The sequence below is a fragment of the Macaca fascicularis genome, chromosome 14 (assembly GCF_037993035.2).
Source record: "Macaca fascicularis isolate 582-1 chromosome 14, T2T-MFA8v1.1".
Lineage (NCBI taxonomy): Eukaryota > Metazoa > Chordata > Mammalia > Primates > Cercopithecidae > Macaca > Macaca fascicularis.
Genome location: NC_088388.1, coordinates 11862274 through 11885515, shown reverse-complemented (window position 1 = coordinate 11885515; position 23242 = coordinate 11862274). Strand labels below are relative to the sequence as shown.

Below are 23242 nucleotides of genomic sequence, written 5' to 3'. Positions count from 1 at the left end.
AGTCTCACTGCCTGGGGACGGGCCTGCTCCAGTGTTTGAGGTGACGCAGTCTGGGGCGTGTCCGGATGTGCAGTCTGGCACACTGTCTATTTCTGGATTCTCAGAAGGATCTAAATGGTTCTGATCTGTTTTGGAGATTTTCTCAGGCCTGGATCTGATCTTGGGAAGGGGCCCAAGGGGGCAGGTGAGGCTGGGCCTGTAGAGGGAGAGCCAGGCGGGGTTGCAGAGAATCTCAGACCTTTGGAGCAGACATCCGGCTCAGCAGCTCTCATGCCCTTCCATCACTTTTCCCTCTCTATCTACCCGTTCCCTGCCAAAGAATGGGCTTCTGATTTGACTGCTGCGTGTGACCTAGGTCTGTCTGACTCCCAGCCCAGCATCATCTCTCTTCTTGAGGTGGGTAGAGGAGAGAGAGGAGGATACAGGATCTAGGATCTGGAGTCACACAGACCCTGGGTGACCTTGGGCACACCCCTTCTCTCAGCCTCAGTTTTTCTGTGTGAAATGGTGATAACACTGGCTTTGAATGTGAGTAGATAACTCATCTTGGTGCTTGGGTGTAGTGGATACTCAGTACATCTTATTTGAGAAAACTCACCAACGGCTGACACTCAGTTTGGGTGTGACAAGGCCGACCCCTAGCGAGGAGCCGCAAGGGTGTCAGGGAGTGGGGCGGTGACGGGGAGGAGGCTTCCCGGGGGTCTCCCAGATCCCAGGTTCTGGGAGAGGCTCTCGGGCAGCTGCGAGGTGGGGTCTTGGTTTGGGTTTTCCCATGAGCAGCACTTGACACAAGGATTTGAGTTCAATTCATTAATTTTTGAGAAATTAACGAGTTTAATGTTTCAAAAATTAAATTCCGGATGGGAAGGAAACACCTGCACCAGAGGAATGGGAAAATGAGACAGGAAAAAAAGCCAGCAGGCAGGATCGGCCGAGGGGGCCTCTGGAAGCCAGAGTGTGGCCCCGGGGCTGCCTCCTGGCCTGGTGCGCACCTGCCTGCGGGGCCTGTGGGGCCTGTGGGGCCTGTGGGGCAGCAGTTCTGAAGTGGATAGGAAGAGACAGGCCCACTGCCACAGGGCTCCACCTTGGGGCGTTCGAGCCACCTCCGCATTGGAGAACAGCCCTTCCGTCCCTCTGCCAGTGCTTGGGCCACTACCCTACCACCAGACCAGCTCTGAGGCCTGAATGGCGTGCAGATGGCACTTAGCATTCCAGAGAACCCTTGTGCTGGTGGGAGAGCCATGTAGTCACGTGGCGTCTTCTTCAGGGAGCACATGAGCTGGGATGACACTGCATGGGGAGATGAGGGGGACGTATCTTCTGGGATAGACCCCTTAAATGGGGGTCATCACCACCCGTGACTCTCAGCCCGGCCCTGCAGCTGCTCCCACCACCTCCCCAAACCTGGCTACTATACCCGGGAAGGGTCCCGGCTTCCCTTCTCTGTGGCCTGTTGTCTTCCCTGTTTTCCTGAGACCCTGTGCGCCCCAACCTCCCACTGGCTGCCTCCCAGCCTGAACTCTGGCCAAGCCCCCATGGCTCAGGATGCGCCAGCTCAGCTACTTTCTCTCTGTTCCCCAAAAAAGCCTCTTTTTTTCCTGCCTCGTGGCCTTGGCCCTCCTTCTCCCCAGACCAGTGGCACTGGGAACAGGCATGCTCCCAGCTAGGAAGAAGCCGGGGACGTAAAGCTAGCAGCTGTGGTGAGGATGCCAGGGTGAGTGCTGAGGGTGAGGGCCCCGGGCTTCCTGTTTTTAATGATTAAGCCTCAGCCTCAAAAAGCTTTTGACAGCCTGGACAAGATGGCCAGACCCTGCCTCTACCAAAATGGGGAAAATTAGCCAGGTATGGTGGCAAGTGCCTGTAGTCCCAGCTACTCAGGAGGCTGAGGTGGGAGGACTGCTTGAACCCAGGAGGTCAAGGCTGCAATGAGCTGAGATTGCGCCACTGCACTCCAGCCTGGGTGACAGAGTGAGACTCTGTTAAAAAGAAAAAAAAAAGCTTTGATTATGAGGTTTTATCTATTGATAGTTATTGTATTAGAAATTAAAACAGGATTTTAAAAGTATTTAAATTTTAGTTAATATTTTTATATGAATATCTAGTACTTTAAAGATTTAAAAATATTGTTTAGTATTTTGACATTGCAAAATGTAAGTACCAAGCCTATCACCTGTTTACATTAAGACTTTTTATGAAAAAATAACTTTTCCAAAACAAAAATGTACTGAGGAGACTGGCATTATTCTACATTTTGCAAATCTCTTTATTGTGTGACTTTAAAGAAGCCTCATTCTGTGTTTGATCTGTTGTTGCATTGCGCTGTTTGGGTTAAAGTAACTGAAGAACTGGCCGGGCACGGTGGCTCACACCTGTAATCCCAGCACATTGGGAGGCTGAGGCTGGCGGATCATGAGGTCAAGAGATCGAGACTATCTTGGCCAACATGGTGAAACCCCATCTCAACTAAAAATACAAAAAATTATCTGGGCGTGGTGGTGTGTGCCTGTAGTCCCAGCGACTTGGGAGGCTGAGGCAGGAGGATTGCTTGAAACTGGGAGGTGGAGGTTGCAGTGAGCCGAATTCACACCACTTCACTCCGGCCTGGGTGACGGAGTGAGACTCTCTCACACACACACAAAAAAAAAGTAGCTGAAGAACATCTGGCCTCACACAGACGTGTAGTTGGGAAAGGGAGGAATATCTTCATAGCTTTTTCAGATAATTGTGCATATTCTTTGTTATCAGGACCAGCGCAAGAAGTGGTAGTTCTTCAAGGTTTGTTGTGGTGTAGTCTGAAACCATGTTGCTGGTTCCATAGGGGTCTACCTTGCACCTTTTTTTTTTTTTTTTTTAAAGATGAAATCTCACTATGTCACCCATGCTGGAGTGTAGTGGCATGATTTTGGTTCACTGCAACCTCCGCCTCCCGGTTCAAGAAATTCTCTTGTCTCAGCCCCCCGAGTAGCTGGGATTACAGGCGCCCACCGATGCCTGGCTAATTTTTGTCTTTTTAGTAGAGACGGGGTTTCACCATGTTGCCAGGCTGGTCTCAAACTCCTGATCTCAAATCATCCATCCGCCTCGGCTTCCCAGAGTGCTGGGATTACAAGCATGAGCCACCATGCCCAGCCACACTTTGATCTTTTAGATATGTGTGATTTCATAACCGCATACATCGATCATTTGGAAAATATTGCTTCACCAGGTTATGCACGTCTTCCAAGTGTTGACACCCTTCATTGTATAATATCCTAAAAAAGCACATTTGTTTTCTGACCTCATCAGAAAAGTCCTTAGGTATTAGAATGCTGTGGCCCTGCTGGTGATGGATACGTGCTTTTCAAAATTCTACTCTTGGATTCTTTTTGTTTCAATTTTTAAATTATTGTTAGCACATGGTGTTTTATTTTTGTGATGGATTCACTTCATTGACTTGTGAGAAAATGTCTTCCAGATAGCCAAGATTGAATAACCAATGTGTGTCAGTCATTCTTTTAAATAATAATAGTGTTCCAGGTGAAGAAGCGGCTAGTGCAGCTGGCGGCTTAGAGACGAGCGCTTTTCGCGGAGAGTTGCGTTTGCAGCAACAGGCGTTCGGCACACTTCCCACCTCAGCACACAGGAGAGTAGAAATGGCATGTACTTGAGTTTAGATTTAGTAAAATTAGGACTTTTGCAGGCGCGGTGACTCACGCCTGTAATCCCAGCACTTTGGGAGGCTGAGGCAGGTGGTTCACTTGAGGATGAGTTTGAGACCAGCCTGGCCAACATCGCGAAACCCTGTCTCTACTAAAAATATAAAAAATTAGCTGGGTGTGGTGGTACATGACTGCAATTCCAGCTAATTGGGAGGCTGAGGCACAAGAATCGCTTGAACCCAGGAGGTGGAGGTTGCAGTGAGCTGAGATTGAGTCACTGCATTCAGCCTGAGTGACAGAGTGAGAGTCTGTCTCCAAAAAAAAAAAAAAAATTAGTACTTTTTACACCTTCCTCAAGGACATTCCTCAGTGAAACTGGACATCTCTCCTTCCTGTGAGTGTGTGGTCCGAGGATAGTGTTTGATGCTCTGGCCTCAATTGGGGCTGAGGCTTCAGCAGCTTGTTCCTCATTGCTTTTGTGCCCTCAGGGCAAGTGTCAGCACAGTGAAAGGGGGAAAGTAATATTTTAGTATCATGATTTTAGTATCATGATTAGTTATGACCTCGTGGATCCCCCAAGGGTCTCAAGGACATCCAGGGATCAGAGAATGCAAGCTGAGAACCACTGGCCTGGACATCCTCCTCCTTTGTCTGTAAACTCCTCCTGACCAGCTCAGGTCCCCCTGTCATAGGCTTTTAAAATTCTCTGCTCTGGACCAGGCGCGGTGGCTCATGCCTGTAATCCCAGCACTTTGGGAGGCCTAGGCGGGTGGATTACTTGAGGTCAGGAGTTCAAAACCAGCCTGGCCAACATGGTGAAAGCCCGTCTCTACTAAAAATACAAAAATTAGCCAGAAATCGCTTGAACCCAGGAGGCGGTGGTTACAGTGAGCTGAGGTTCCACTGCACACCAGTCTGGGCAGCAGAGAGAGACTCCGTCTCAAAAAAAAGAAAAAAAATTTCTGTGCTGTGTTCCATCATTGGCCATGCTGGTGTTGTTGACGGGACTATTTGATGATTGTTATCTAGACCAGACAGTGGTTCTGTTTTGCTCACCGTTGGGGCCCTGGGGCCTGGCTCAGGTCCCAGTACACTGTAGGCACTTGATGAATATTTGTTAACAGAATGAGCTGCTTTGTCTTGGGCCCCATGCTGGGAGTTTGGGGCCTGGAGCTGCAACAGACATTGTCCCTCTTCTCAAGATATTCCCAGCCCAGTGAGGATGCCCAGCTGTGCCCAGATGGGCATGGGAAGACCATCTGGGAAGCAGCAGGGGACATGAAGCCAGGAACTCCGATAAAGACACTAGGATGAGTGCTGAGGGGAGGGTCCTGGGCATGGCAGGGCTAGTGATGGGAGCAGTGGCCAGGTCCTTGCTGGAACCTGGTCCCCTGGACCCCTTCGAGTGGTTTCTGGTGACATCTTTTGTGCCTTGCTTTTCCCCCTCAGGTCACAGTTACCTGGAGAGGCTTCTGAATGTTGAGGTGCCCGAGAAAGTTGGGTGAGTTCAGTTCCAGGGCTTTGCAAGTGGGCAGGGCACACCAGGACAGGGAGCCAAGGTGAGCACCAAGGCTGGAAGCAATTCCTGGGCTGAGCCTTCCCCACTGATCCCTGACTGCCCAGGGGCTGCCCGTTTCCCCTGTCTGACCAGGCAGTGAGTGACGTGAGTGTTGGTCGCCTGGTCTCCTTGCAGCGCCCGTCAGTGTTGCTGGTTGCCTGGCCAGACCTGACCCTGGGGTGTGAGCTCCAGAGGTTGGGGGTGAGGCGGAGCTGCCAGCTGCCATTCAGACTGGCTGGGGTAGGATAGTGGTGCTCCAGGATTACACCCAGTGCTGCTTCTGGCCGGGACACAGACTCCTTTTCCTGGAGGCCGTGTCCTGCCATCACTAAAACCAGCCCCTCCCTCCTTCCTGCAGAGCAGAGGGTTTGTTCTTGGGATGGGGAAACAGGGTGACTGGGCAGACCTGCTGGCCTTGCCCGCCCCATGGTGAATGGAGAACAGACCACAAAAGAGATGCAGCTCACCTGGGTCCAAGAGGTGGAGGTGGAACTGAGGACAGGGCTCTGTGTCAGCTGTGTGGTGGGGTGCTTGGGAGATGAAGCCACATTCTGAAGCTGACATCCCTCGTGTGCCCACGGAGCCATGGCTTGGAGCTGCCATCCTCCCATCCCGCAGGGGCTGTGGGTTGGTGGCCCTGGCCAGGGCACCTTGTGTTGACATTTTGAGTCCCCCATCCCTGGAGTAGGAGAGGGATTCCCTATGGGGGAGGGCTTGGACTAGCTGGGCAGTCCCCACAGAGTCCCCTCTTCTGTTTTCAGTCCTGAGCAGGAGTCCCCCGAGGAGGCTGAGCCGGTAGCGGCAGCTGAGCCAGAGGTAAGGCGGCTGCCTGGGGAAGGGAGGACTCACCTCTGGGGCTCCCGCTCTTCCCTGCGGCCATCCTGGGCCTTGGGTTCCAGGTCGAGACCCCTAAAGCCTTGGTTCTTTCCACAGGTCCCTGAGAACAACGGAAATAACTCGTGGCCCCGCAATGACACGGAGATTGGCAATAGCACACCCAACCCGAAGCCTGCAGCCAGCAGTCCGGAAACGCCCTCTGCAGGGCAGCAAGGTGAGGCTCCCTGACCTGCCGCCTTTAGTGCCCAGAGCCACAGCGGGCCTTGGTGGCCTCGGCCTGACCTTCTCTCTGGGGATAAGGAAGCCCTATTTCTGGGCCAGTAGGCTAAAGAGAAATTAAACCTGGGGGTGCAGAGATCCCTTTTGAGTCTGTAGGTTTCACCTCCCACTGTTGGGCTGGAGCTGTCACTGAGTGCTGCATGGGGGGCTGTGGCTGGTTGGGACAGGAAGCAGGGGAAGGGGCTGCATTGGGGTACGGATATGAAGAGGCCAGGTCAAGGCCTTGACCTCGACTCCAGGGGCCAGTGGGAAGAGCCGTGGGCTGGGAATTGAACACGCACCTGGCCTCCTGCTTTGCCTCTGCTGCCAGCTCCTTTCTGACCTTTGTCGGTCCATCCCCGTCTAAAGAGGGCTGGAGAACAGTGGGTTTGGGCGTGTCCCAGGGTCCTGCTCACATCTCCCTGAGAAGGGTGCTTCTCTCTGGTGAGAAGGGTGCTTCTCTCTGGTGAGAAGGGTGCTTCTCTCTGGTGGGAAGGGTGCTTCTCTCTGGTGGGAAGGGTGCTTCTCTCTGGTGGGAAGGGTGCTTCTCTCTGGTGAGAAGGGTGCTTCTCTCTGGTGGGAAGTGCACTATAGCTATGAGATCTTGAACATAGCCTCCTCCTCTTTGCGACGTGGTCAGGGACAATGGTCATGCCAGCCTCACGGCCCTCAGGGCTGCTGCGGGGAACTTTTGGAGTGACGTGCACTTTCTCCTAGCAGTGAAACGAACATACTGACCCTACACCCCGCATGTTGACCCTGCAGCCGGAGCCACCCCCTCCTCCCGTCATGGCCACACCAGCCGCATGGCCCAGGAGGGGTGGGATTTAGAATCTGTGCAAGGGGCTTAGAGCTCCTGCTTCTACAAGGTGTCCACACACTGTTCTTAGTGTCAGAGGTGGGTGGGGCACATCTGGGGCTGCCGCCTCGACGGGACCGTCCCACCCTGCCTTGCCTACCATAGAGCCAGGCACTGGCGGGGAGGGGTTCATGAGCTGCGGGTAGCCAGGCCCTGGTATCTGTAGATTCCTCAAGGCTAGTCAGGGTTAAGGCTGATACGTCTGCGTTTGGCCACCCCGGAGCTGCCAGGAAGGGAGCCTTGCTCACTGCCAAGGCTGCTGCCCAGGGACCCCTTCCCCCTAGGCCCCCATTCCTACCCTGCCGCCGCCATCATTTCTGCAGCCTTGCTGAAATTGCTGTTTTCACAGAGGCCAAGACAGACCAAGCAGATGGACCCAGAGAGCCACCGCAGAGTGCCAGGTTTGCATCAGGGAAGGGGTGTGCGGGTTCCTCTGAGGGCCCTGGAGGACATGGCCTTGTGTCCTTGCTCAGGGAGGGTGGATCTGTGCTCGGGGGCTTCAGAGCCTCTCTGCTGGGGTGTGGCCTGGTGTTGAGACTTAACCAAGGAGGCGGCTCCATGCTGTGGATGAGCGCCAGCCTGGGAATAGGGCGAACCAATTGTTGACCCCGTCTTAGGGCGGTCTCCTGGCCATGTGACCTTGGACTGTTCACCTCCCTTCCTCTGAGTGGGCAGCAGAGGGTTGGTTAGGCTCTGCAGCCTCTTTCAGCCTAGAGGCCGGTGGCCTGGGCCCGGAATTGTTCACCGGGGTGACTTTTGATGGGCTGTGGTGGGCAGCCCTGTGATGCCGCCGCCTGCGCCGTGGCAGGAGGAAGCGCAGCTACAAGCAGGCGGTGAGTGAGCTGGACGAGGAGCAGCACCTGGAGGATGAGGAGCTGCAGCCCCCCAGGAGCAAGACCCCTTCCTCACCCTGCCCATCCAGCAAGGTGAGCCAGGCGTCTGCCCTGCCCTAGAACCCTGACCCCCTTCGGTACCCTGCCCCGCCTGCCCACTCCTGACCCTGGTCCTCGTCTGCAGGTGGTGCGGCCCCTCCGGACCTTTCTGCACACGGTGCAGAGGAACCAGATGCTCATGACCCCGACCTCAGCCCCCCGCAGCGTCATGAAGTCCTTTATTAAGCGCAACACTCCCCTGCGCGTGGACCCCAAGGTGAGGGGCCTGTGCCCAGGTCGGGCTTTGTGGGAACCAGGCAGTGTGGCTGAAGGTCCAGTCTGTCCCCTAAGATACTGGGAGTAGTGTGAGCCTGGGCGGAGGCAGGTGTGGCCTGGCACTGTTAGGGGCCAGCTGAAGCCTCTGTGGCCACCAGCTGTCTTGACCTCTGGGGGCACTGTCCTGCACTTGACCTGTGGGCTCTGGACTGCAGCCTGGAGGCTCGGCCGGCTCAGTGTAAGCCCTGGAGATCTGTGTGGTTAAGGTGAGGAGTACTTGTGGACACCTCCACCGTTGGGGTGAGGGTTGGGTGACAGGAGAGGCGTTGGGGGTGCTGCTGGCAGGAGGGCGGGCCCCACACACGCTTGCTGGCACAGCTGGGCATGTGGCCTGCCTGGCAGGACGTCCCCCGGCCTGGCATTAACTCTTACCTTTTCCCTTGTCTCCTCTCCACAGTGCAGCTTTGTCGTAAGTAAAGCCTTTTCCTGTCGGTAACCCGCCCCACCTAGCACTTACCCGCTGTAGCCCCTTCCCTGCGTAGCTGACAGCACCTGTAGATGCACTAACATCGTAAGCGGGAGGGGAGCCTTAGGAAGAGAGTGGGACGGTGAGGAGTGCACTGGCTGGAGGCGCCCAGCAGTTCTGGGCCCCAGCATCTTTCTCTGCCCTCCCTGCCCTTGACTCTGCTCCTAGGAGGAAGCGAGGGGGTGCGGCTTTTCACCAGGGCTACAGCTTGACGTGTTCCCCACAGCCACCTCCCTGCCTCCTCCCCAGCACCAGGCCTCCTCAGGGTCTGTGGGTCTGTGAAGAGAACAGACAGGTTGTCTGTGGTCCCCAGAGCCACTGAGATTTATTGGTTCACAGACCTGAGCAGTAGCCTTGAGGCAGTGGGATGACAGGGGAGGGCAAGTGTGGGTCTGAGCTGAGGTGGAAGGCCGGGTCTGGCTGTGCTGGGCGACAGCAGAACAGTGAGTGGTAACATCTAGAAACAAGTCGCAGAAGCTGTTCTCTTCTCAGACACCTCAGAACTGAGCTGAGCCAGGCTGGCTTCTGAGCAAGGACCTTTGGATGGGGACATGCTTAACCCTCAGCCCCAGCTCCCCGTGCCATTTGCCAAGGCCGCAGCCGCCTCATTCCTTTGGTTCCTGCAAGCCTTCTGAAGAGTCCTCTGCAGTCACACAGGGACACTTGTGACAGCCAGGAGGGCTTCTGCCTCCAGCTGAGGGCCTCGGCAGGTGGGAGGGGCTTCCCAGCAGCTGGCCAGGTGGGCCCTGAACTGGCTTCTCCCCATGGAGGCCTGTTCCCCTCTTGTTGGAGAGGGTGACTGACAGTAACCTTCCAGTGGCCTTACCACCTGTGCCCTACCCAGACCGATCAGAGCCCTGCAGGTTTCATGGGGTGATAGAGAAGACCAGGAAGTGGCTCTTCCCTGCTTTGGGGATCCCAGGTCCCTGCACAGGGCATCTAGTGGGTAGGGACAGTCCATAGTTAGGAGCCCAGGGGCCTACAGAGTCCTTTTGGACTGCATCCTGAACATTAGGCTACAAGCCTCTGGGTCTTGTTTAAATCTATGGACAAGGTTGATATTTTCTCAGCGTTGCAATTTAGCAGCAATTGACCTGGTTAGGTTTAGGCTGCAGGTTCCCATCTGCCTTCTGGGGACTGTGGTTCCAATGTTAGTCTCGATTTTGAAGATGGCAGTGCTGTTTGGACTTTTCCCGGGTGTGTGTGCCAGTCAGCAGTCAGCCTGGGACCTGGAAGGTGGTCTGTTAGTTTAGTTCTCAGCCTTTGCTGGGATAATTAGGGTGAGATCCTAGCATCTGCAGCTTGGAGCTGAGCCTATTCGTTTGTCAATTCCCTGCAGTATCATTTTCCTGATCTCCTCTGGGACTTCCTTTTCTGTCCTCCAGCTGGGAAGCTGGTGCTTTAGTTACCTTGTTCTGCTTTGCGTGCTTCTACGACTGTGTCCAGGGCCACCTGCCAGGGGGACAGAGAAAGAAAAACACACAGGATTTGGCCCACACTTTTGGGATCACAGCTCCTCCTTTGAGTTTTGACTCGGCAGCTTTCTCTGTCCAGGGTCACCTGGCAGGGGCACAGACAGAAGAGCAACACGCAGGGTTTGGGCCACACTTTTGGGTTCACAGCTCCTCCCTCGAATTTTGACTTGGCAGCTTTCTTTAACTGCTGCTGCCTCTGGTTGCCATAGGACTGCTTATGGGCTGAGGCACAAGGCAAAGAAGAAAAGAGAAAAAACAAAAATGGGGTTTCTGCCTTCTCTGAGCATTAGATACTCCCTTTCTGCTGCCTGAGTCAGGACTAGAATTCTTTCTGTCCACGCCCCAGTGACTCCTTTGGAGTTCCAGGCTGTATTGAGTTAGGCTGGAGGAAAACATTGGGGAACTCACTGCTGGTTGGCTGGTGCTTCCAAGTCTGGTCTTCTTCCCCATCTGCCTGCTCCTCTTTAGTTTTAGAGGCCTCAAGTAGCCGCTCCTTGCATTCTGTCCAGGTTTTGTAGCCGCGTTCAGTGGGAGGGAGAGGTGGAGTGTGTCTACTCCATCTTACCCGTTACTGGGACCCCTTCTCTCCACCTTTGGGAGGATGGTATTACCTTGGAGCCAGATTTCTAGGTGAGAGTGCTCCTCCAGTTAGGCTCAGAAGCCAAGGAGAAATCAATAGTAACCAGTACAGGAAGAGCGGGTCGCTATTGGACACTGTATCCAAAGGTGGGCGTCTACTGGGAGCCAGGGTGGGGTGATGGGTGTGGGTGTCACTCTGGGTCCCAGCCTCCACCCAGCCCCAGACTGTTCAAGGGGAAAGCACCAGCCTTGTCCTGGGCCAGGGAAGGCTTAGAGCCCCTGCCCATCCCTGCTGGCTGCCCATTGCTGTGGCTGTGCCCCTGGGGCTTTCTGTGTCTGCCCAGGAGGGGGTGCCAGCATCAATCAGCTTGTCAGCCAACGAGTACTTTTTAAAAGTTGCCTTAAAAATGAACATAGCCAGCTGGACATGGTGGCTTATGCCTGTAATCCCAGCACTTTGGGAGGCCAAGGGGGGTGGATCCCTTGAGGTCAGGAGTTCAGGACCAGCCTGGCCAACATAGTGAAACCCCGCCTCTACTAAAAATATAAAAATTAGCTGGGTGTGGTGGCACATGCCTGCAGTTCCAGCTGCTTGGGAGGCTGAGGCACAAGAATCGCTTGAACCTGGGAGGTGGAGGTTGCAGTGAGCCGAGATCGTGCCATTGCACTCCAGCCTGGGTGACAGAGCAGACTCTGTCTCCAAAAAAAAGCATAGCCGTGTCACAGGAAGTTTGGAAAATAAAAGAAAATTAATACCATTCCTAATCCGTCTCACTAGACTATAGTAACCTCTGTTAGGATTTGACAGTATTTCCTTTTATTTTTTTCAACTATTATGAAATAGTTCATATACACAAAAAAATACGTATACATATAGTATGGATGTTATAAAGCATGATAGTCGTAAGTTAGCCCTTGCGTCTGCACCGCCCCCTTACTGCAACATTCACCGTGACTGGGAGAGCTGCCTTTCTGCTCCTCACCCTTCCAAGCTCATCCTGCATTTTCGTTTTCAATGCACAGTTTATGTAGTTGTCGTCAGCATAAATCCTATTTGGAGCCTGACTTTTGTGCTGCCCAAAACTTGGCAGGGCTCAGTTGAGGGCACTGTGGCTCAGGCCCCTGTGAGGCAGCTGAGTGCTCCTGGGAGGAAAGACGGGAGCTGGGGGTCTTGGCCTGGGTGCTATTGGAGCCACACTGGGGATACCTCTGCCTAAGAAGCATTCTGATGCTGCCACCCACATGGCCACAGGCTGCTGGGGACTGTGGGCAGCTTTTGGGGCTGGGTGGCGGGTTGTCCTTGCTCATGTCCCATCTCCCTCGCTCCCCGCCACCCCAGGAGAAGGAGCGGCAGCGCCTGGAGAACCTGCGGCGGAAGGAGGAGGCCGAGCAGCTGCGCAGGCAGAAGGTGGAGGAGGACAAGCGGCGGCGGCTGGAGGAGGTGAAGCTGTAAGTGGCCTGGCTCCCTGGACCGTGGCCTGCCCCAGCCGTGGCGGGGCTCCCCCTGACTGTCCTGTGCCCTGCAGGAAGCGTGAGGAACGCCTCCGTAAGGTGCTGCAGGCCCGCGAGCGGGTGGAGCAGATGAAGGAGGAAAAGAAGAAGCAGATTGAGCAGAAGTTTGCTCAGATCGACGAGAAGACTGAGAAGGTGGGAGCCTGGGCTCTGGGGGACCCAGGCAATTCAGACTTAGCCCAAGGGTTAGGACTGGACCCCTCAGGAAATTGCTGATTTGTCACTGTACCCCTGTACCCAACTCCTGCCTGCCCCACAGGCCCTGGAGTCCACTCTGAGCTCAGCCGAGGGCTTCCCTGGCAGCCCTTTGTGAGTCGGATCTGACACTCAGGCAGGACCGGCTTCTGGTGTCCTCTCCCTGGGCGGTGGGAACAAGCCAGGTGTGCAGGGGCAGGTGGGGCCTGTCACGCAGAGTTCTGGGCCCCACTCTGCAGGATTGGATGTGGGTGCTCCAATGGGCACGTGTGGGTGGGCTCTGCAGGCCAAGGAGGAGCGGCTGGCGGAGGAGAAGGCCAAGAAGAAGGCGGCGGCCAAGAAGATGGAGGAGGTGGAGGCGCGCAGGAAGCAGGAGGAGGAGGCGCGTAGGCTCAGGTGGCTGCAGCAGGTGCGAGCGCAGGTGGGCCTCAGGGAGGAGGTGGGCGGGGTGGGCACCGTCTCAGCACCATGGGGCCCTATTGGGTGCACCCCGCCTTGTGGGGTTGACCCAGACCATCTTGTTGCTTCATGCCAAGAAGGAGGTTTCCCAGAAGCCTCCAGGGCGGGTATGGTGACCAGAACCTGCCTCTCATCTTCTGTAGCAGCAGTAGTTTGAGGGTTAAGTGCTCATACTTGGAGCCAGACTGCCTATCTCAACTCTGCCATTTATTAGCTGTGCGACCTTGTGCAGGCTGCTTGACCTCTCTGCTTCCATGCCTTCAAGTAACAGTGAGGGTTAAATGTGTTGATGTCTAAAATGCTCAGTAGGGTCTGACGCCTGCTGAGCGTTCTATGCAATTGCTGTTACGGTCCATTCCCTGACTGTTCTGCCTATAAGAGTAAGGACCCAGCTCGTCCCAGTCAGTCTTAGGACTCTAGAGAAGGCAAGTCCGTCATTAGGGCTTATGTGACTAGTCACCAAGTTCAGGTATTTACTGTGTGCTAGGCACTGTTCTAAGTGTCTTGTGCCTATAAATCCAGCAACCCCATGAAGTGTAGGAATAACTGCGGTCTCCGTTTTATAGACGAGGAGACAGGCCAGAGGGTTTAAATGCTTGCCCGTTGTTTCACAGCTGGCGCGTTTGGCTCCGAGGTTCCTTTCTGCTAAATCTACAGCAGCAGCGGCTGTCACGAGATGCCTTTTCAGGCTGCTGCTGGTGGTTCTGGCAGAGCCTTGCCCGGGATATCCCACGGCACCATTCCTGTGTTGTCCGTGCTGGTGGCTGATAGGAGGGGCACCTGGGCTTCGGGCGAGTGGGGCTGCTGTCCTGCCTCTGGCCCTGGCCCAGCCACAGCACCCGACCTTGCTCTCCGTTTCAGGAGGAGGAAGAGCGGCGGCACCAAGAGCTGCTGCAGAAGAAGAAGGAGGAGGAGCAGGAGCGGCTGCGGAAGGTGGCCGAGGCTAAGCGGCTGGCGGAGCAGCGGGAGCAGGAGCGGCGCGAGCAGGAGCGGCAGCTGGCAGAGCAGGAGCGTCGGCGGGAGCAGGAGCGGCTCCAGGCCGAGAGGTGAGGGACCTGCTGGCCCGTCTGCCTGCCCTCCGTGTGTGTGGAAGAGAGACGATGTGGCCCTTGCCTGGACACAGCCCCACCTGCATGCGAGGGTTTGCAGGTGCTTTCCTTCGCACCAAACCCAGGGGCCTACAGCTAGTGGTCCACTGGAATACACTCCCCATTGGCTATGGGCGATCCAAGGAGTGATGGGTGGGCTTGCTTAGGGCTTGGCTTGGTTCTGCGTCCAGCTGCGTGTGCTGACCTCTTTGGTGTCTTTTTGTAACTGGCAGGTGTGGTGCTCAGAGGATGAGCTGATATTTCTCAGCAGGGCCACCGTGGGCATTTTGGGCAGGAGAGATCTTTGTGTTACATTGCAAGTGTTTGGCATCCTTGGCCCCTGTCCCCACTAAATGTGTCTCCCCTGGTGAGGACGATAACTCAGATATTTTCAGACTATTCTCCTGCCTTGGGAACCGTGGACCCAGGAGCCCTGAGATCTTTCAGCTGTGCAGATGCAGTGGTCTCTGTACAACAGACATGTTTAGTTTTACGGGCATTTGTCCAGGGCCTGCCCTGAGCCTGGTTGTTCTGGGAGTCGTGGGGATGCCAAGGAGGAAAAGCCACACTCACTGTTGGTCGGGAGATACGTGGGATCCGGCGTCTGCGCGCGCAGTAGAGCACAAGGCTCGTGTGTGTGAGACACGCAGGCCCCGTAGCTGTTCCCTCTCCCTCTCTACCTCCTGGGAAACACCGGGTAGCACTTTTTTTCCGTGTCCATCTTTGTGGGTGGCTTCCTTCAGGCTTATCAGAGCAGTGAGAAGTCACAGCCAGAGGGCTGCACTGCGTCAGGGCTGCTTGACGGAGACAAAGCTGTCCATGGTCCTCTGGTCAGAGTCTGGGAAGGCGTAGGGTACGGCTAATGTGGTTTGAGACTTGCAGGGTGCTGGGCAGGGCAGGGGGCTTTGAGGGTGGCGGTGTGATAGTCACAGTGTTGGCAGCTTTGGTGGGTTACCCCAGCTGCATGCTTTACACCTGTTTCCTTGTTTAGTCCTCAGCTGAAGCCCATGGTGGCATGGGAGCCAGCAGCTCCACTTCACACAGGGAGAAACAGGTCCAGAGAGGTTAAATGATGTGTTCAAAGTTGTGAGCCAGTGTGTTGTGGCGGTGACTCCAGAACTCATCCACAGCCCCTTGTTCATGCTTGTTCATGCTTGTTCATGCTTGTTCATCCTTGTTCATGCTTGCTCATGCTTGGAGCCGGTGTCTGCCCTGAGGGTTAGGATAATTAGGGGTATTGTGGATCATCCCATTTGATTCTTGTGTTGACCCTGGAGGAAGTGTGTTCTGGTCTCCATTGTATAAAAGTGTTATGAGGCTCAGAGACCTAAGTTACAAGGAAAAGTGGGGGCCAAATGTTGGGCTTCAGCTTGTGTTCCCTGCACCCTCAGGTGTGCACACTTCTAGCCTCCGGGGCAAAAGCGCAGCTCTTGGCTCTAAGCTGGTTGCCCATTCGGCAATCCCACCGTCTAAGGTGTGTCCTGCTGGCTGGGCTGGCTTCCTCAGCAGGGATGGGAACAGGGCTTGGGCTGGGGCTCCACTTCCTGTCCTAACAGGCTCTTGCTGGGTCCTCAGGGAGCTGCAGGAGCGGGAGAAGGCCCTGAGGCTGCAGAAGGAGCGGCTGCAGAGGGAACTGGAGGAGAAGAAGAAGAAGGTGAGGGGAGCTGGGTTGCGGGCTCCCCTGGGGTCTGCCCTGAGCTGTGGGCTGGTCTAGACTCCTGCGGCAGGGGCTGCCTAGGGAGGGGAAGGAAAGGGAGGGGAGGGAAGGGCACCTGCACAGCTCCCTAACACCCCATTGCCGCCTGGTTCCAGGAAGAGCAGCAGCGTCTGGCTGAGCGGCAGCTGCAGGAGGAGCAAGAGAAGAAAGCCAAGGAGGCAGCAGGGGTCAGCAAGGCCCTGAACGTGACTGTGGACGTGCAGGTGCAGCCTGGGCCCCAGTGGAGAGGCCCTCGGGCGGAGGGGCCCAGTCTGATTATTCTCTTCCCAGTAGCTAGAGGCACAGGCTACGTTAGGCCCCTAAGGAAAAGGACAGATACACTTGGCCCAGTTGTTTTTACTATTTTTTGTATTCTTTGTTATTCTAAAAGTAGAATTTGTTGAGGTGGGGGATAAAAAGGAACTAAACCTTATAAAAGAGTATAAAGTTTTAAGACAAGGGACCCTCAGGAAAACTCTACTAAGCCCATTGTATATCCTTGTAGATTTTTGCATATGTAACCCTTTTAACACACACAGATATTCTCTGTCTCTCTTTTTCACCCATATACACACATATTTAAAATGGGCACTTACCATTTGGTGGCTTGATTTCCAGCCCCCCACCCCTACGGTTTTTTTTTGCTAGGCATATTGTAGACATCTGTCTGTTTCAGCACAGGTAAATTGCTTAGTTTTGAGGGCCGTGTACCTTCATTGTGCTGGAATTCAGCCGGCTCCTCTTGATGAGCATTTGATCTATTTTCACTTCAGTGCTGTTACCAAACAAAACATAATGTTTTCATTGCAGCACAGTTAAGATGCGGAAAACTTGGAAGTTAGTATGGTATCTGTCAACGATGGATGGTTAAGTTGCAAATCCTGGAGTCTCCTGAGCGGTTCCCAGGAGGATTCTAGACACACTGGCCTGGAAGAAAGTTTGCAATACACCTTAGCATGAAAAAAGGGGACACAGAGTAGTGTGTGTTCTGTGACTTTTTAAAATTAAAACTAGGCCTGGTGCAGTGGTTCTCACCTGTAATCCCAGCATATTGAAGGCCAAGGCAGGTGGATTACTTGAGGTCACGAGTTCGAGACCAGCCTGGTCAACATGGTGAAACCCAGTCCCTTACTAAACATACAAAAAATGAGCCGGGTGTGGTGATACACACCTGTAATCCATCTACTTGGGAAAGCTGAGGCATGAGAATCTCTTGAACCTGGGAGGTGGAGGTTGCAGTGAGCCGAGATCACACCACTGCACTCCAGTCTGGGCGACAGTGAGATTCTGCCTCAAAAAAAGAAAAAAAAGTGATCCTGCACCTTTTGTTTCTCCTGTGAAATGGGAGGAGGTGAGCAGTGCCCCAGTGCTCCTTGGTGGTGAGAGACTGGAATGCCGCGGAGGGAGCTGATGGCCACATTTGTTTTTCCAGTCTCCAGCTTGTACCTCATATCAGATGACTCCACAAGGGCGCAGGGCCCCTCCCAAGATCAACCCAGATAACTACGGGATGGATCTGAATAGCGACGACTCCACCGATGATGAGGCGCATCCCCGGAAGCCCATCCCCAACTGGGCCCGAGGTAAGCAAAGCCCACAGCTCCCTGGGAGACTCAGGCCCTCCCTGGTCCTCACCTTGAGGGCCCTGGAAGTAGTGGGTTGGCTGCTATGGTGTTGGGAGGCTGCTGTGTGCTTGAGTTGGCGGCTCGAGGCTCTGGCCTTGGGCATGCATGTGCCCAGGGGAGAGTGGGGCACCCTGTGGTCATTGTGCTCTCCTGAGGACCAGACCTATGAGGTTGGGTTCCTTTGTTCTCAAAAAAATATATGAAATTGCACTGGCCTCGGGCACGGCATATGCTGCTGGGTGTCCTGACTTGGACTGGGCCCCTCCTTAGAGTCACATCCAGCCAGGCTGAAGAGACTTGGACCCAAGTAAGCCACCTGGGGCAGGGACAGAGCTAGAATGGGAAAGGGTTTAGGTAGAACACCAAGCTGGAGCCTGGGGCCTCTGGCCAGCTGGGGGAGGCAGGAAAGGCCCTGAGGAGTGCGCGAGGCACTTGAGTAGGATCTGACCTGGAGTTTACAGGCCCCAGCATTAAACAAGAACGTGGGTGAGCGTGACTGCAGTGCCTCAGGCCTGAGTGCAAGGCCAGCTTGAGTGAGCAGGGTAGGTGCTAGCAGTGGGTGCTGCCAGAGTGGATAGGGCCAGTGAGTACCATGGGTGCTTTGCAGTGTTTGCTGAGCTGGAAGTCAGGGAAGGGTGCAGACGTCCCAGAGGGAAGGGCCTGGAATCCTATAGCTGGTAGGCACTCTGCAGAAACTTGTTTTTGTGAGTTTCACCTCATCTGAACCCTACCGTAACTGGCATGTGCTTTAAGCCTCTTAACTGCTAGTGTCAAGTTGTTTGGGAGATGGCAGTGAGCAGAAGCCAGATTGCTTGCAAAGCCACCTAATCGGAGGTGACTTTGAACAGCTTACTTAAATAGTTTCCTCATCTGTGAAAGGGGGGTGATGACAAGACCCAGCTGAGGAGTTGTATTGAGAGTGACATGAGTGAGCTCACGGCTGGCCCTTAGAGCCGCACCTGGTGCTGAGCAAGTGCTGGTGCATGTCTGGCCTCCTGATCCCCTGGGTCTTCCTCAGCCCCGTTGTCAGGACTGTGCGCTCCCACATCCACTGCCCAGAGGCCCCTCAGTATTGTGCCAGGGCCTGTGGGGTCTATGAGAAGCAGCTGGCCAGGGTGGTCGAGGATGGCATCCTATGCTTAAGCTCTCGAGCTTGGCTTGTCTTCACACATAGGCTCTGCCATTGTTAGCTGTATGCCTTTAGGCAAATCTGCTGAATGGGAGAATACAGAACCTGCCTCCCAGGTGGTGGTCGGGACAGGTTCAAGGAGTGCCCGGCTCATGCAAGCTCTCGAGGACCTTGTACAGGTTAAGCTGCCAGAGGACGGTAGGAAGGATGTGACACAAGGGCGTTCTCTGGGTTTGATGGTGGTACAGGCAGGGGCAGGGCTGAAGAGGGTGACAGAGCTCTCTGTAGGGAGGCTGGAGAGGGTGAAAGGGCTCTTTGCGGGGCAGGGGATGGGGAGGTTCATGGAGAGCCCCAAGGCAGTGTCTGATCTGTCATCTCCTGTAGGCACCCCGCTCAGCCAGGCCATCATTCACCAGTACTACCACCCACCGAACCTTCTGGAACTCTTTGGAGCCATTCTCCCGCTGGACTTGGAGGATATCTTCAAGAAGAGCAAGCCCCGCTATCACAAGCGCACCAGCTCTGCTGTCTGGAACTCACCGCCTCTGCAGGGCGCCAGGGTCCCCAGCAGCCTGGCCTACAGCCTGAAGAAGCACTGAGGCTGGCCTGCGTCTTTCTTAGCAGCCTCACCTCTTATCTATGTCTATCTATCTGTCTGTCGGTCTCTGTCTTGGTCTGTTGACCTCCTTCTTGGCATGCCATTGTGGAGGGCTCGGCCAGGTGTATATAAACGTCCTCTGTGCTGGGTGTTTCTGCTGCAGGTGGCAGGTGGCCCCAGGCCTGTTTGGAGGATGGGCTGGGTGGGTGGGTGGGGAAGAACCGGACCCAGCCCTACATGACCTGCAGACAGTGCTCTGTAAATAGTTGTTTTAATTTAGCTGAATGTTAGCGTTTTAGTCTTTGGCATTTTAGTGTTTGGGAGGTAGATTAATAAAGTATATTCCTTCAAGCCTGCTGTTGATACCGTGAAGACTGGGCGCCTCAGCCCTGGCCCTGTAGCGGTGTGTCTTGGGCCACCGGTGGCCTGCAGGACCAAGGTACTGTTCCATCACCTGCGGCGTGCCTCAGGATCACCGGGTGCAGACACCCGCCCTCGGAGATGCTGCTGCAGTGGGTGGTTCCACTGCCTGGATAACCCCTGAGGAACACTTCAGTTACTGTCACGATGGGGCAGGTGGAGCTCCTCCCTGTTTTTTGGGGTGCTCCCTGTTTGTAACGGGAAAGTTGCTCACTGGGAAAGACCTGTGTCTTGACACAGCCCTGCCACTTAGTCCCTTACCCTCTCTATTCCCCAGGCTCCACCCTTGCTGCACAGGTACAAATGGACTTGAGAACATCTGTGTGCTGGTGAAGCATGAGGTCTGAGTAGAAAAGGGGTATCCCTTGAGACCACCTTGGGACCAGTGCTTGCAAGCAGCGAGATATTTCCCCAGCAAAACCAGGCAGCTGCCAATTAAATGCTTAGCGCCAATGAAAGCTGGCTGTGGTCCTGCCTGTGAGCTGTCTGCTGCTGCCTTCTGAATGCATACATCTGCTACTCTAGCCCGGGGTTGCCAAACTATGGCCTGTGGGCCAAATCCAGCCACAGTCGGTTCTTTAAAGTTTTATCGAAACACAAGCGATAGAAATGCCCATTTCTTTACCTGTTGTCTCCAGTTGCTCTGCTCTGAGGGCAGTGTTAAGTTGTGCAGCAGAGGCCCATCCATGCAAAGCTGAAAATGTTTTACTATTTGAACTTTTACAGAAGTTCTGCTTAAGGACAAAATAAAGCCTAAATCTAAGAATACTTTTAAAAATGAGGAAATAGTGAACACAATAGATGGAAGTCTGGAAGTTTCTACCCATGCCAAGAAAAGCGTTTTATGGTTTGTTCAAATATGTTGTGCAGTTCAAATTTTTTCCCGATATTCTCTGACTAGACACTTGTACTGAGTAAACTGGCGAGTGTGTCTGTCTAAAACCACAATATCAAAATATCACTTAAAGCATCTTTACATAGTGTGTTTAAGAAAAAGTTATTATTCAGCAGAAAGGTAATTGCAATTGGTCTGCATATTTATCAACACTTGGTATTGTCTGTTTCTTATTTTAGCCATGCAAATAGGTGTGTACGGATATCTAATCATGGCTTTAACTTGAATTTCCCTAATGGCTGATGGTGAACATCTTTTCATGTACATTTCTGTCATCTGTATATCTTTGGTGAAGAGTCTTCAAATCTTTTGTTCATCTTAAAATTGGATTGTTATGTTACCGTTGGGTTTAAGAATCTTTACATATTACAGATACAAATATGTTGTCAGATACATGCTTTGCAGTATTTTCTCCCAATCTGTAGCTTGTCTTTAAAAAAATTTTTTTTTTTGTAGAGATGAGGTCTTGCTACATTGGCCAGGCTGGTCTGAAACTCCTGGTCTGAAGCGATCCTTCTGCCTTGGCCTCCCAAAGTGCTGAGATTGTAGGCATGAGCTGCCATGCCTAGCCCAGCTTTTTGTTTACTTACCAGTGCTTTTCACAGAACAAAAATTTTAATTTGATGAAGTCCAATTAATTAAATTTTAAAAATAGAGTGTGTTTTTTTGTCATGTCTAAGAAACCATTGTCTAGTCCTAGGTCCTAATTCTCCTTTGTTTTCTTCTAAATGTTTTTTATTTTACATGTTACATTTAGATTTATGATCTATTTTGAGTTAACTTTTTTTTAAGTATGAAGTTTATGTTTTTTGTTTGTGTTTAGGAGCATATGGATGGATGTCTAATTGTTCTAGCACCATTTGTTAGAAAGACTATCCTTTCTCTGCTGAATTTCTTTTATATCTTTGCCAGGAGTTAGCCATATTGGTATGGGTCTATTTCTAGACTTTTTGTTTTCTCCCATTGATCTGTACCTCTCTCCTTTTGCCAATACCACATAAATCAAGATGACTATAGCTTTGTAATAAGTATTAAAATCTGGTAATATAATTCTTCCAATTTTATTTTTCTTTTAAAATTATTTTGACTATTGTATCAGTGTTACCTTTCCATTTAAATTTTAAGGTTAGCTTATCTACAAAAGTCCTGCTGGGATTTTGATTGGAATTGCATTAAATCTATAGATAAGTTTGGGGAGAATGAACATATTTATGATCGTCTTTTAATCTGTGAACATGACGTGTCTCTCCATTTATTTGCATGTTTAGTTTCTTCAGCATTTTATAGTTTCAGCATACAGATCCTGTACATATTTTCTTAGATTTGTAACTATTTTCTTGGAGCTGTTGTAAATGGTTTTGTTTTTCTGATTTTTGGTTTCCACTTGTTCATTGCTGGTGTATAGAAATACAGTTGACTTTTGTGTCAACTTTGTATCCTGTGATGCAAGTAAAGCAGTACTGAGGGGAATTTATAGGGCTCAATGCCTGTGTTAGAAAAAAGGTCTCAAATCAGTGACCTCAGCTTCTACTTTAAGAAACTAGAAAAAAAAAAGAGCAAATTAAAAGTGTACACAGAGAAGGGGAAATCATGCAAGTAGAGCAGAAATCAGACATTAGAAAAAGAAAATACAGACAATTAATTAACCAAAAGCTAGTTCTTTGAGAAGCTCAAGAAAATTCTATTTAGACTGATCAGAAGAAAAGATAGATTACCAATGTCAGAAATTAGGTAGCTTCACTACAGATTCTACAGATATTAAAACAATAAAAGACTATTATGAACAACTTCTAGGAATACCTTTGACAGTTTAGATGAAAGCAATGCAGATTCCTTAAAAGATACAGATTAGTTTACTTAGGAAGAAATGGAAAACCTACATAGCTCTATGAAAGATGTGTTATCACAAAGAAAACGGTAGACGTAGGTAGGTTTAGTGGTAAATGTTGCCACATGTTTAAGGAAATAATACTAATTCTACACAACCGCTCACATGAAATATAAGAGGAAAGAATACTCAGTTCTGTCTCTGAGGCCAGCATTGCTTTGGTCCCCAAATCAGACATTGCAAGAAAAGAAGACAATTATCCCTCATGAACATCAACACAAGAATTCTTAGAGTTTCATCAAGTCCAAGTTAAATAAAAAGGATTACACTTTTTGTTGTTGTTGGAGACAGGGTCTCACTCTGTTGCCCAGGCTGGAGTGCAGTGGTGGGATCTCAGCAACCATATCCAAACCACACCAATATCCCTTTCATTTTCAGGGTATTTTCTGACCTTGGTTAAAACTGCCATTTCCCCTAGTAATCAGAAAAGCCTTATTGTGGGGTTTTTGATACCTTTTTATAGTTTTATGTTGTCTTCTTTGTTTTAAGGCATATATGAAGTTGCTTCAAAATTGGGAACAAGAATTGTCACATTCTTTTGTTTTTTCTTCATATTTTCTCCATATTTTTCTTGTTCTCTTTTGTCCTCCAATCCTGGGAGGAAAGTAAGTGTCATGGGTGAGGAATTTCCACTTCCTGGACCACTGGAGTCTCTGGGACCATCCACAATCCCTCAGCCTGGGAGAGTGCTCTGTTCTTCAGCATACTAAAAATGGCCCTAGCCTGCCCTTAAATGACTCTAGAGGGGTCATTCAAGTGTACGTTTGTATGTAAGAAGATGATTAATATGTCAAATGTGGCTAAAAGGAGCCAGGAGGATCTTTAGACACAGTAATCTTTAGACACAGATCTTTAGACA

The 23242-nt window shown here is 52.2% G+C and overlaps 1 protein-coding gene across 4 annotated transcripts in view; it reads left to right on the top strand.

Annotated features, from left to right (window-relative positions):
- The window catches only part of INCENP (inner centromere protein), a 30281-nt gene extending 8357 nt beyond the window's left edge, over positions 1 to 21924 (top strand). Inside the window, exons 5-19 of one of the 4 annotated variants that reach the window (XM_005577601.5) lie at positions 5088 to 5139; positions 5958 to 6012; positions 6130 to 6247; positions 7500 to 7551; positions 7959 to 8076; positions 8168 to 8299; positions 8756 to 8767; positions 12218 to 12327; positions 12405 to 12525; positions 12872 to 12994; positions 13906 to 14090; positions 15708 to 15786; positions 15945 to 16052; positions 17261 to 17411; positions 18967 to 21924. In XM_005577601.5, coding sequence (XP_005577658.3) covers positions 5088 to 5139; positions 5958 to 6012; positions 6130 to 6247; positions 7500 to 7551; positions 7959 to 8076; positions 8168 to 8299; positions 8756 to 8767; positions 12218 to 12327; positions 12405 to 12525; positions 12872 to 12994; positions 13906 to 14090; positions 15708 to 15786; positions 15945 to 16052; positions 17261 to 17411; positions 18967 to 19181 — 1631 coding nt within the window. In that variant the 3' untranslated portion in view covers positions 19182 to 21924. Of the gene's footprint in view, positions 1 to 5087; positions 5140 to 5957; positions 6013 to 6129; positions 6248 to 7499; positions 7552 to 7958; positions 8077 to 8167; positions 8300 to 8755; positions 8768 to 12217; positions 12328 to 12404; positions 12526 to 12871; positions 13007 to 13905; positions 14091 to 15707; positions 15787 to 15944; positions 16053 to 17260; positions 17412 to 18966 lie in introns of all 4 variants that reach the window. The other 3 variants (XM_015434608.4, XM_015434610.4, XM_015434609.4) reach the window with 3 other exon arrangements.
- The last annotated feature ends 1318 nt before the right edge of the window (positions 21925 to 23242 follow it).